At 41.7% G+C, this 13,053-nt stretch overlaps 1 protein-coding gene across 1 annotated transcript in view; it reads right to left on the reverse strand.

Annotated features, from left to right (window-relative positions):
• The window catches only part of LOC308279788 (aldehyde oxidase 3-like), a gene marked incomplete at its 5' end in the record, with an annotated part of 100,776 nt that overhangs the window by 63,934 nt on the left and 23,789 nt on the right, over positions 1-13,053 (reverse strand). Inside the window, 6 exons of the mRNA XM_080719957.1 lie at positions 1,600-1,698; positions 2,013-2,175; positions 2,491-2,675; positions 4,338-4,447; positions 7,483-7,576; positions 10,150-10,301. Coding sequence (XP_080576083.1) covers positions 1,600-1,698; positions 2,013-2,175; positions 2,491-2,675; positions 4,338-4,447; positions 7,483-7,576; positions 10,150-10,301 — 803 coding nt within the window. The remainder of the gene's footprint in view (positions 1-1,599; positions 1,699-2,012; positions 2,176-2,490; positions 2,676-4,337; positions 4,448-7,482; positions 7,577-10,149; positions 10,302-13,053) is intronic.

Genomic DNA, 13,053 nt, shown 5'->3' on the forward strand with positions numbered 1-13,053 from the left:
TATTTGAAATGCATTTTTATTTTTAAGAGGGCCCATTTTCTGGTCAATTTCTGGATTCTATGCAGTCCTATTGGCCCTTTGTCTTTTAGTCTTTTCCTGTACTTATTATAATGTTTAACTACTAGAGATACATACTACAGTATTATATAAAATTAGTTCCCCCTCATTACTATTATCATCTTTCATAAATACCTACTTTTATATTTCTAAAAAAACTTAAAATCAAGTTTCCAAGAGATTCTGTTGGGATTTTGATTGGGAATGTTTTTAGTGTATAAATTACTTAGGCAAATCAAACCTACACTGAGATTCAGTCTAACAGTAATAGAATGGCAATCATCAAGAAGTCAAACAACGGTAAATGCTGGTGAGGATGTGGGGAAATAGGAAGTCTTCTACATTGTTAGTGGGATTGCAAATTAGTTCAGATGTTATGGAGATCAGTGTGATGATTCCTTAGAAAATTGGAAATAGATCTATTATATGATCCAGTTGTACCACCACTTCTGGATATCTTTCCAAAGGGACTGGAATCATAGAATTACAGTAATTATATGCATCTCTGTGTTCACAATTCACAACAGCCAAGTTATGAAACCAACCTAGGTTCCATAATAACCTAGGTTCCAAAATTATGAGATATATATGCAATGGAATTCTATTCAGCAATAAAGAAGAACAAAATTATGTAATTTGCAGGAAAATGAATGGACTTGGAGAACATTATGGTTAGTGAGATTAGCCAGTCACAGAAGCTCAGAAGTAATCGGGATTTCAGATAATGGAGGGGAAACTTCAGTGGAGGCAGTCTAGGGGAACGGAGGGGAGAGAGAAGGGATCAGTGAAGGAATTGCTTCCATCGACACAATATACATAAGTGAGAACACCAATGTCAATCCAATACCCTGGATGGGGGAGGGGAGATGAGGAGGGAGGAGAGCCTGCCAAGTCTGTGTGCCTGGATGTCACCACAACTGTGAGACTATAGTGAGATTATGATGTGAGACTATAGTGCACCAGTAAAGGTAAAAAAAAAAAGAGCAAAAAATTAAATTTTATATCTTCCTAGGTAAGGGCTACATATTTCTCTTTATTCAGTTAATTTTCTAAAGTTCACCACTTGTGTATTTATTATCCATTTATTTATTGTGCTGGGGATTGAATCCAGGGACCTCTTACCTCTGAGCTATCCCCTCCAGCCCTTTTTTATTTTTGTTTTGAAACAGGGTCTCACTATTTTGCTGCAAGTTTCGCTAAGTGCTGAGGCTGGTCTTGAACTGGTGATCCTCCTGTTTCAGCTTCCCAGGTACTGAGATTCAGGTATGCACCACCATGCCTGGCCTCATTACTAGTTGAAAAGTCCTCTTTATGTAGGCCTTGAACATTTCCCATGAATTTTATTCCTAAAAATTAATATTTTTGTTTACTATCATCAGTGGGAACTGTTACACCATAGCACGTTGTGATTATTCCTTGTGTACAGCTTTCTAGAGCTGATTCTTTCCTAAAAGCTGAGCTAACAGTAGCAAACTAAATTTCAAGAGGAAAGCCAATTGCAGCCCTACCTGGATATTTTGTTCATTCAGACAATGTACTGACCTCAAATGACTGTACCCCTCGGGGTAGGGTTAGAGGGAAGTCTCCCAGGACACTGGTTGCTTGAAATTTCTTGGAGATGTCAGGATATCCACAGGGATCCTAAACACGAAGATATACTTGTTATTTTTAAATGGAAAGTATTAACTGTGAAAATCTAGTTGATCAATGAAAAATATTTTAAAAATCTACATTGCTAAACAGTGTTCAGTCTTTGTTTTCATTGCTTTGGGGCAGTTTATGTGAATCACAGGAACTCTTTGGATTTCCTTCTTTAAAGGACCTCACAAGCATAACATAGAAACAGAGGGTAGGTCAAAACACTATGCTGTTAAGCTTCTCTGCCTGAGAGAGGCCGGAAGCACCTGGAACAAACGGTTTTCTCCAGGGCATCCTGAAGACAAACTCGTCTTTACCCTCTTTTTCAGCTGCTGCAAAACATCCAGGTAGAATTTGAAGAGGAAACTGATCATGAGAGTTCTCCGGTATTCCACCATTCCTCCAGGGGCGGACCCCGGAAGGGTGATCTCATCTAGAACCAGCCTGCAAGCTTCTTTCAACGTTTCTTCATCCCAACATCTAGATATAAAATTAAATAAATAAAATAAAAGAGGAAGGAAAACCTCAACCAACTTAATACAGTAAGGAAGAAACAGGTGTGTAATATTTACAAGAAAATTAACTAAAAGTGTAAATGAAGATTACTTAAAATCTACCTTCTCACCCATATAGGAATACCATAATACACACTTGGGCCGTTGTACACACTCTTTTATTTAAAATGTTATGATGCTATAGAGGAGAGACACAGATCTCCTTTGATAACCATGTCTACTATTCTTACTCAAGAAGCAACAGACTTTCTTTGGTACACCATATAAGTTGACACATCACCTTCCAATAAGCTTCTGGCAGGATTTGCTTGCGCTGACTGTGGTAGGGCCAACTCCTCCATATATGATGCTCAAGTCCGTGATGGTGTCTGTGTCATCTTTGAAAAGGACACTCATCCCAGCATTCACAATCGCAAGGGCATTTTGCTGACATGGGGCCTGTCTGAAAGCTGACACAAACTCCCTCTGGAAAACAAGAATATGCTTTTATTTTTAAAAATTTCAAATGTACTGAAGTCTCAAGAGCAGTACAATAAATACCTATACACCCTTCCCTTGGATTTGCAGAATCACCAGTGGTTAACATAATATTATATATGCTCACTCTCAATCTAGCTACATGTGCACGCACACACACACACACACACACACACACACACACACACACTCAGCTGAAACATCTGTTAGTCAGGACGTCACAACAATTCATCTCTAAACATTTCCATGCATAACTCCTAAAATAAAAGGGTTTTCTCCTATATATCCATTGGTCAATTCCACTTGACATGATAATGAGCCTTACCAATGAGTAATGATAAATAGTAATAGTATTAATGATAATAGTAATGATGATGGGGTGTGTCTATACAGCGCCTAAGGAGATGCGGCCTATGGCCTAAGGCAAAACTTTAAGTAAAGTGATTCAGCAAAAAAGGGGCAAAGATGGTGCCTGGAGGAAGCTAGGAAGGCGTGGTTTCCCCATTCATTATGGGTGGGGAGACTGAGCATTTTTTCCCTTTCTACCTTTATTTTTTATTTATTTATTTTTTTGGTGGTACTGGGGTTCCTGGAAGCCCTTCTACCTCCGGGCTACACTCCCAGACCTATTTTTACATTTTTATTTGGAAACAGGGTCTCCTAAACCAGCGCGCGTGGCTGGCTTCGAACCTGCGCGATCCTCCTGTCTCTGCCTCCCAAGTGCGGGGATTACAAGCGCCACCACGCCCGGCCCCCTTTCTACCTTTAAAGGAGCTTCCTGCACACATGAATGGCTCATGTACTGGCCTGGGATTGGCTGTAAACTACGTGCTAGTGATCTTTATCCTGGATAGGCTAGGCTATTTCTCATGGAAATTCCCCTCGTGGCTTGGTGCTATATAAAGAACTGCTTGGAGAGAAATAAATGAGATCTTGCTTGACTTGACTCCTGGCTCGTGGGTTTGTGTTCGAGTCGTCAGTACTCATCATCTCGGCAAGCCCCGCCAGCTGTCGGGCTGGATTCCCGACAGTAATGATATCACTACTTAACATACAGTTCATACTTAGATTTCTCTAAATAGACAGTAGGAACTTTATGCTCTCCTCTATAAAGGCCACAAAGGTATCATCTTCATAGCTTCGTTAACTCCTTTATTCTAGAAGAGTCCTCCACTATTTTTTTTTTTTTTTTGCCTTTCATGACACTGGCATTTTCAACTTTAGGGGTGGTAAGAACACTGCGTGGGCAGTATGATACAGGAGATGCTGCTTTACTTCACAATCGCTCCACCATGGTGACAGATACCTTCATGGAAACTCACTAGGCTCCATTCTCCTAGCATCGCCTCTCTTCTCACTTGGCAAAACTTTCCTGAAGCCCTAGCATCCTAACAACTAGCCAGCAGAGATGCCACATCTGGGTTCTGCTGATGATGACAAGTTAGCAATGACAAATCTTTAATTTTATTCTTCCATATCTCTGAATTTTAGCTAAAACTTCAATCTGTAACCCGTGGGGGAGAGAAGACTTCTATTAATGTATAAAATATTTGCTACACATTCTATATTTTATTATGCTGAGTTTAATTGGAAGTAAAAATAAAGCAACCAAACAGATAAAAACAGATATTATAGACTTCATTATCATACCTTTCTAGAGACAGGAATGAAAACAGAAACTAGGACTTGTTCCGGCTTCAGGCTCGCATTTGTTGCTCCAGAAAGAAAATGATCATTTAAAGGAATTTGCTGTATTCCTTCTGTGACAGGAAAAGGGGTACTTTATTCAAAGGTCTATATTATCGAAACTACTTTATCTTTTATTAAATCCAGTCATACTCCTATCCTAAAAATGCATACTAAAACTTAAATTAAAAATGGCCGCACATCATATTGTGCCTAGGCCCTGATCTGGTTGTATACAGATGTATCTGGAGACTCTGCCTTGGAAAGACAGACTTCCACCTGGGCCAACAGAGCAGAGCGCCTCCAGTGTGTGGGAAACATTCTGCCAAGGTTTCAATGTACGACTTACAAGGCCGAGTGGGTGGAAGCAGTGGGTAAATGCGGTGATGGCAGATGGATGGGTGTGCTGTGGGAGAGAGTGCTGGGTGAGTTGGAAGAGGTGGAGCATCTCGAGAGGGCTTGCAGTCAGCATATTGCTCATGAGAACAGTGACATCAAGAAAGAAAATACAAATGATAGCAACAGTGTCAATACATAAAACTTTCTTTCTCTCTCTCTCTCTCTCTCTCTCTCTCTCTCTCTCTCTCTCTCTCTCTCTCTTTTGGTACTAGGTATTGAACCCAGGATCATTCTACCTCTGAGTTATACCCCCAACCCTATTTTTTTATGTCTTTATTTTGAAACAGGGTTTCATTAAGTTTCTGAGGCTGGCCTTGAACCTGTGATCCTGCTGTCTCAGCCTCCCAAGTACTGGGATTACAAGCATGCATACCTGGCACATGAAACAATCTTGAATGCATATGATTAGCAACCCCCAATCCTGCCTGGCATGGTGGCACACACTTGTAATCCCAGTACTTGGGAGGTTGAGACAGGAGGATCACAGATTTGTGGCCAGCTTCGGCTACTTAATGAGGCCATTAGTGAGACCCTGTTTCAAAATAAATAATAAAAATAGGGCTATAGGTGCAGCTTGGAGATAGAATGCCCCTGGGTTCAATCCCCAGTAACCCCCCCCCCCCTACACACACACTCTTAAAACACACACAAATGAATGTTACTGTCCTTGAAATAGCCACCTTAGGAGAGGTGACACATTTATCTCAATAGTACTGTCCTCTCCTGACAGTTGGGAACTCTTTGAGGGGGTGCAGCACAGTCGTTCAGAGCCTTCTTTGGTGGTAATAAATCCTTATACTTTGAAGGTGGGTTTGATTTGTGGTAAGAGGTCAAAGACATCCAGAAGTCAGCTTGATGAATCAGGTGGTAGGTCAAATTGTCTAATACACTTTTCTGTCAAAAGTCAAGTGAAAACAGACTGATTTTTCTTGCATAGTTTGTAAACCAGAAATAATTCTTTGTTTTGTCTTTTTGTTTTCACCAAACAGGGGCTACTTCCCTGGGCTGGTTCTGCTGGAAATTTTCTTTCAAATAAGTTTACTTGACAAGATCGGTATAAAACTAGATGTCTTCTAGTCAGTTGACCCTTGATACCATAAAAGGTGTCTTGTGATCCTCATAAATCTTCTTTTGTGGATTTCACTATAGTTATAAATTTTCTCACAAAAGGTGCCTGTGATATTGCAAAATAATAAGAAATACATATACTGGTCTCTGCCCCTCGTTCCTGACACGAAGCTCCTAAAACTCTTGTATAGTCAGGACTACAAATAGAATCTCTTGCTCTCATACTTGGTCTTTTTTTTTTTTTTTTGGTGGTACTAGGATGGAACCCAGGGGCCTTCTACCTCCGGGCTATGCGCCCAGACCTATTTTATATTTTATTTGGAAACAGGGTCTCTTAAGCCAGCTGAGGCTGGCTTTAACCTGCGTGATCCTTCTGTCTCAGCCTCCCAAGCGCGGGGATTACAAGAGTGCGCCACCACGCCCGCTTAGTACTTTGGTCTTATATTCTGGTTGTTGATGCAGACCTTTTTGTTGATAAGACCTTTGTAATTTCACGAGTGTTAGGAGCATCTGACCCAGGTCCTAAATTCCTGGTAATTTCCTGATTGATAGAAGCCTCTTTCACACTAACTAGTGACATTTGGTGGGTACCTGGACAATCTCGGGCTGGGGGCTGATTGCCAGGGAAACTAACATGTGATTAGAGGACTCCTACTTTCAGCTAAGACCAAATGATGTCCTCAATCATGCCTACATAACAAAGCTTCCATAAAAACTAAAGGACTAAGCTTGGATGAGCTTCCCGATAGCTGAATGTGTGTGGTCCCTGGAGGATGGCAGGCTGGGAGAGGACATGGATGCCCTATCTATCTCTTCCACTTGGTGTTCATCAGTATCCATTGTAATATTCTTTATGATAAATTAATAAACACAAGTGTTTGCCTGATTGTGAGCAATTCTAGCAAATTGATGGGACTCAAGGGACAGGTCCTGGGAAACTCTGTTCATATGCCCCACCCCCACCCCATGTTCCAGAGCCTGGACTTGTATTGGCATCTGCGATGGGCAGTCTCATGGACCGAGCCCTCCACATGTGGGATCCGATGCTCTCTCCAGGTAGACAGAGTCAGAACAGGGTTAAATTCAGTTAATGTCAGCTGGAGAATTGCTTGGCCCCACATCTGGTGCCAGTAGTGTGTTTTGAGTGGTGTGGGAGAGAAAGTAAAAACAAACAAACAGTAGTAACATGAGGGTAAGACAAAATGCAAGTCATAAAGCTATTAAAAGAAAATTGCCACAAAATAAAGCTTATACTCTCTTACATAACCCAAACCAATTGCATGATTTTACATTAACAGTGGATTAGTAGTGTTGTACAGTACTGGGGGTCAAATCCAGGGGCGTGTCCATGCTAGGCGAGCGCTCTGCCACTGAGCCACATCCAGCCTCAGGGTTCTACTTTAAATAACGAATACACAAGAAGACAGGTTGGAGTGTTTTTTCTGGAGCTTCCTGATTGCCTGAAGCGCCATTTCATCCAACTGTCCTGGGCCATGTGTGCTTTCAGGTCTTTCTACCGCAAAATGAAAAGCTAGCACTGCATCCATTGGTGTAAAAGAGGAGCTCACATTATCTAACAATCTTATGTTCCATATGTTTATAAGGCTGACATGGGTGCTTACGATGGAACTGGGTAGCTTACCTTTTGAAGCAACATTGAGGATGCACTTGCCTACCCCCAAGATGGGGTTGAGGTCAGAGGTTGGCAGTCTGCTCATAATATGGCCACCTAAGGACTAAAAGAAAGATGAATAAGCAACCTCAGGGCTTCTACTGTGAGTGCTGAATTAAAGAGAAAATGACATTTCTTTACAACCGAACTCAGCAATTAGAATAAAAAGTGCCAGAATAGATGAGAGATTTTCTTGCAAACCCTGAAATGTTTTACAAGATCACTATTTACTATCTATAAAACAGAAACCATGAAGACAAATAGTGAAAATCACTTCATTGCTAATGCTGTAGTTTGAGTGTGAAATGTCACCCAAAGACCTATGTATCTCAGTCCCCAGTCTGGGCACTGCTGGGAGATGGTATATCCTTTAGGAGGTTGGGTCTAGTTGAAAGAAGTTAAGCCACTGGGAATGTGTCCTTGAAGGGAATATTCAGACCCTGGCCCCTTCCTATTGCTCTTTTTCTTTCTGGCCATTATAAAGTGAACTGTCCTCCTCTGCCATGTGTACTATGCTACCACAGATCTGAAATAACAGGCTGCTGACAATGGACTGAAACCATGAGTTCAACTAAACCTTTCTTCCTTTTAAGTTTCAGGAATTTTGCCATAGTAATGCAAAGCTGACTAACAGTCATCCGTGTGTGTGTGTGTGTGTGTGTGTGTGTGTGTGTGTGTGTGTAGGGGAGCAGTTCTAGGGTACTGGGGACTAAACCCAGGAGCATTCTACCTCCAAGCTATACCCTTACCCCTTTTTGTGTTTTATTTTTAAACAAGTTCTTTCTAGATTGTAGAGAGCCTCACTAAGTTGCTGAGGCTAGTCTCCAACCTACAATCCTCCTGTCCCAGCCTCCCAAGAATGGGGATTACACATTTACACCACAATGCTTGGCTACAGCCACCCACTTCTAAATTATGATTTGGAAGAGACTAAAATCATTATCATTTTTTTTTTTTTTGCGGTACTAGGGATGGAACCCAAGGCCATTGTACTTCCGAGCTACATCCCCAGCCCTACTTTCCAGTCTTTTTATTTTTGAAATAGGGTCTCACTGAGTTGCGAATGGCCTCGCTAAGTAGCTGAGGCTGTCCACGAACCACAATCCTCCAGTCTCAGCCTCCCGAATGCTGGGATTACAAGTGTGCATCACCATGTCCAGCTATGGAAGAGACTAAAATTATTATTCTTAATGAAGAATTTATTCCGAAACTATACACATGTAGCTTGAATGATAACAGACAAAAAATGGTTAAGCAGAGTAATCTCAGGTGCTAGCAGCTTGAAGGGGGTATTAGAGTTTGTATGGGGATAAAAAAGAGTGAGGGTTGTGTAGGGTGAGGCAGAGAGTGTTTGATAGCGGGGACCAGGCAGCATTCGTGCGACAGGGAGGTCTGCAGGATGGGAAAGTCGATATCCTCCTAGTTGGGTCTGTTGAAATCTTTCTCACAGCTGCAGTGCAGATCCAAGGAGCATGAGCCCGCAGTGTAATGATTTTGGTGTGAAATGGGTCAAAAGACAGATGGCCTCTAACAGTCTTTGGTTTGGGGAAGTGGCATTCTGGGGATGGTAATGGCTGATAGTTCCATCAGTGAAGAATTTACCTCCGACAAAGAAGAGCGGGTAGAATGACTATCTTTAGTGGCTAGAGGACCTCTTATAAAGACTGTACAGTCATTCCACTTGAGTGTCCTGAAATGTGGACATCACAGGATCCAAAAAAGGCCAGCAGAGACGTAAAGCCACAGTAATCAAAGAAGAGGATTTGGGCTGGACCTCAGAGACAATCCTGCATTTTCATGCAGAGGGATTGAGGTTAACAAGGATAATGCTGCCAGATATGATTACAATTCATGGCTATTTACATGTATATCATGTTTATTATTAATATTTTATAGCTCTCTCTATGTACACATTCATATATACATATATATAAAAGTAATTTTTGGGTACTGAGGATTGAACTCAGGGACATTCTGCCTCTGAGCTACATCCCAGCCCTTTCTATTTTGAAACAGGGTCTTGCTAAGTTGCTCATCGTCTCACTGAATTGTAAGGCTGTCCTTGAACCTATGATCCTTCCCCTGTCTCAGTCTCCCAAGTACTGGGATTACAGGAGTGCACCACCACACCCGGTCCCTTTTTATTTTATTTTTATTTTTATTTTTGAAACAGAGTCTTTCTAAGTGGCTGAGGGTCTCACTAAGTTGCCAAGGCTGGCCTTGAACCTTCAATCCTTTTGTCTTCATTTCCCAAGTACTGGGATTATAGGTATGTGCCACTATTCCCAGCTTATATATTAAAACAAAAGTTGTCCTGATATAGAATTGCACTAAAGCATTGAGTAAATTGTGTGCTTCTCATTCATATTTGTCAGCATGTAACTATAGACCTTTCTGAACAGGACGGATCCTCAGGAGTTCACTGCAGACAAGATTCAAGGCATGGGTGGTGGACAAGGAAGGCATCGCCCCTTACCCCCAACAAACCTGGCTGCTTGAAGGGCTTATGCAACAAAGGTCTGAAATTAGATCTATGAAGAACACAGATGCGGAGGAAATGTATAGTCACAAACAGTGACTGAGGCAACTTCTCCTTCCTCAGGTTCCCACGCCCAGATGGGGGTGCAGGGAACCTACTGCCATGTTCCTGATCTGTTGTCCAGCCAGGGTTCTCAGATGCTTTGAAAGGGCACGGTATATCTGTGTCTTCTCCTTGGGGAGCTGCGGGATCACATCAGCCAGGATGTCCTTCACCTGCGCCAGGCTGAGGCCAGCACCCAGGGTCAGCCCTGAAAGCAAGACAGCTTCATTAACATTCTTTAATCCTGGAAAGAGGAAGGCAAGGGAGGAAAGCAGGCCGTGGTCGGCAGATGATGCCTCCTCCCTCTCATAAAGGCTCTACTTCTCTGGTTACTAAGCTGACACCTACTTATTGTAGACCACCTTGCAAGTACAGAAAAGTGGGGAAACGAGAGTGCAAATAACCAAAGATCCCTGAGAAGCAACCACGGCCATTAGAACTGTTCTCTGTTCTCTGTTCTCTGGAGCAGGAGTGGAGGCTCCTTCACCAGGTGCTGTGTGGCCCGGCTCCCACCTTCTCTCCTCACTCTCTGCCCCAGCAACAGGCCCTGATTTCTGCCTCTGGCCCTTTGCACATACTGCCCCCACCTCCGCTACCCTATTATTCCCACTGACCCTTGGATCTCAGCCAGAAGAAGCCTTCCCTGATTCCCAGAGGGTGAATCATACTGCTACCTGCTCCTCTAGCATCGTGGACCTCTCGCATACAGCATGGATCACAATTGCAAATTTTTATTTTACTTGTATGACATCTATCTTCACTAGCACATTATAAGCTTCATGAGGGTCAGGTCCAGGCCTTTTTCTTTACACCACTGTATCCCCGTGGTTTAGCCTCAGGCGTGTTTTCTCATCTAACTTCAAACCTTCCCTAGCTGAAGGTTGAGCCTCAATTCCACGCATCTTTCACTACCTCTTCCTTAGTTATCTACTTTGTGTATTTCCTACTCACTTTGTATCTGGTTCCATGTGACTGGCACTGAACCTAACCCTACTTGCCAATATGAGTAAATGTTGACCTGCCCCTCTCCCTCCACCCATTAAACAAATGTTTTGAGCACCTTCTGTATGCACTATTCTAAAGGCCAAGGTCTATCAGGAAGGCAATGTTTGGCAGGGGAAAAGAGTCATTTCTAGCAAATGAATAAATATTGTAATATCAATTAGTATAAACACTATGAAGAACTAGAGCCAGGTAATAGGTTAGGTACGAGGACAGGAGCTTGTAAACACCTCCCGGCAATTCATCACGGTGATTATAAAGCAAGGTCATGCCGGTGGTCATCTTGGGAGCTCTCATCAGGAAACTGAAGAGGCTTGGCTAATGAATCTCTACATTTCTTTACCTCTGTACATTTCTTTACCTTTCTACTTCACTCTGCATCATAGTCATGAGTTCTTAAAAAAAAAGAGAAAAATTCTATTTCATAACTGTTTATGTTTCTGAGAACTTAACAGACAGGCAACAGGCAAATGTTTTAGATGGTTTCATCGACATACATCAACTTACTCAGCAGAGGGAGCCCACGCTTTAATTTTGGGAAGCTGGACAGAAAGGGCTCTCCTGTAAAGAACCTGAAGACGCATTGTTGATTTAAATAAGGTTTGTATGCTATACTTGGAGCTGGGACCACGTGATTAAGGAAGGCTTGATTTTCATTGGTATAAGTAGATGTGACTGGTGAATTCACTTAAGGGCAACATTTTCTTCAATGAGGTTCTAAGTTAACAGGTTAAGTTAGAACAGGTCTTCTAGCTTGGAAGTCTAAAGGTTCATCTAGAAAAAAAGATAGCCGTTCATTTGTCCAGCTGTCCATGGCTTTTAATATTGCAGTGTGTACCTGGGTCATAAACTTTTTGGCCTGTCTTAACGAGGTTGTGATTTGTTATTAACCAAATAGAGATCTCTGACCTTTGAGATTTCAAAACAGATATTTATTTAGACTTCAAAGGATGTTTTCTACAAAATGGTCCAAGATTAAAGACAAAATAAGCAAAGACTGAGAGAATGAGTTAAGTTCTCAGATAGAGTCTGAACCATGAAGATGACTCAGCAATGTTGAAACCACAGGTGAAATTAGCAACACTAACAGATTCTGTGTGCGTGTGTGTGTGCATGTGTGTGCACACGTGTGTAACCACAATTTTCCAGTTACTCAAAGGACTTTGAAGTGACACAAAAGGACATTTCAAGTAAAAATTTCCCTAGCAGCAGGCACTAGTATACTAGTCATTTCTACAAAATACAAAGCAACATTTAGCAAATGCTCTTTTCTTTCTTATTATCAAAGTCAAACAGATTTGTTAATAAAAAATATAGGAACAAGTATTGAGAAGAACATGAAAAATGCAGGTATTTCACTTAGTGCTTGCAACTTTGTATCTGACTTTAAAATCAACGTATGCAGCATTTTAGGTAGGAACTTATTTTTGTGTTTCCTTCCTTAAATCTTAGTAACTATAAAACTCATTAACAAATAAATGTTTAGAAAGGTTTAATTCCATCTGTATTTTTCAGAGAATAATGTTGATCTAAAGAAATGAGTTTTAAATGGGGTGGGGAATTATGCCTTTCCTTGTTGGGTAGCCTTGGAGCGGCCACTGAAACAGGATCTGTTGAACTGGAGATGGGGAGCTGAGGGGCGGCCTGGTGAGTGGCTCAGCCTGTGAAAATGCTGGGGCTGCTTAACAGAGAATATGGTGGCTGTTCTAAGCCACTGGAGAAAAGAAATAGGCTGAGCACACCTAGAGAAATAGAAGTGTTGGAGCTACCTGAATGAGTTTCTGGATGAATCAACAAACATTTGTTGAGTCTGAGCTTTGTGTAGAAAGCTGAGTTTCAAGAAAGGATGTGTAATCTTTACCAGGAGTTTCTGAATTTAGGAGATACTCTTTTCAAAAGACCAGTTCAGCATCATGGTACAGAATCTGATTTTCTCCAGCCACATGGCCTTGTGCTTT

The sequence above is a fragment of the Muscardinus avellanarius genome (assembly GCF_963383645.1).
Source record: "Muscardinus avellanarius genome assembly, chromosome: 2".
NCBI lineage: Eukaryota > Metazoa > Chordata > Mammalia > Rodentia > Gliridae > Muscardinus > Muscardinus avellanarius.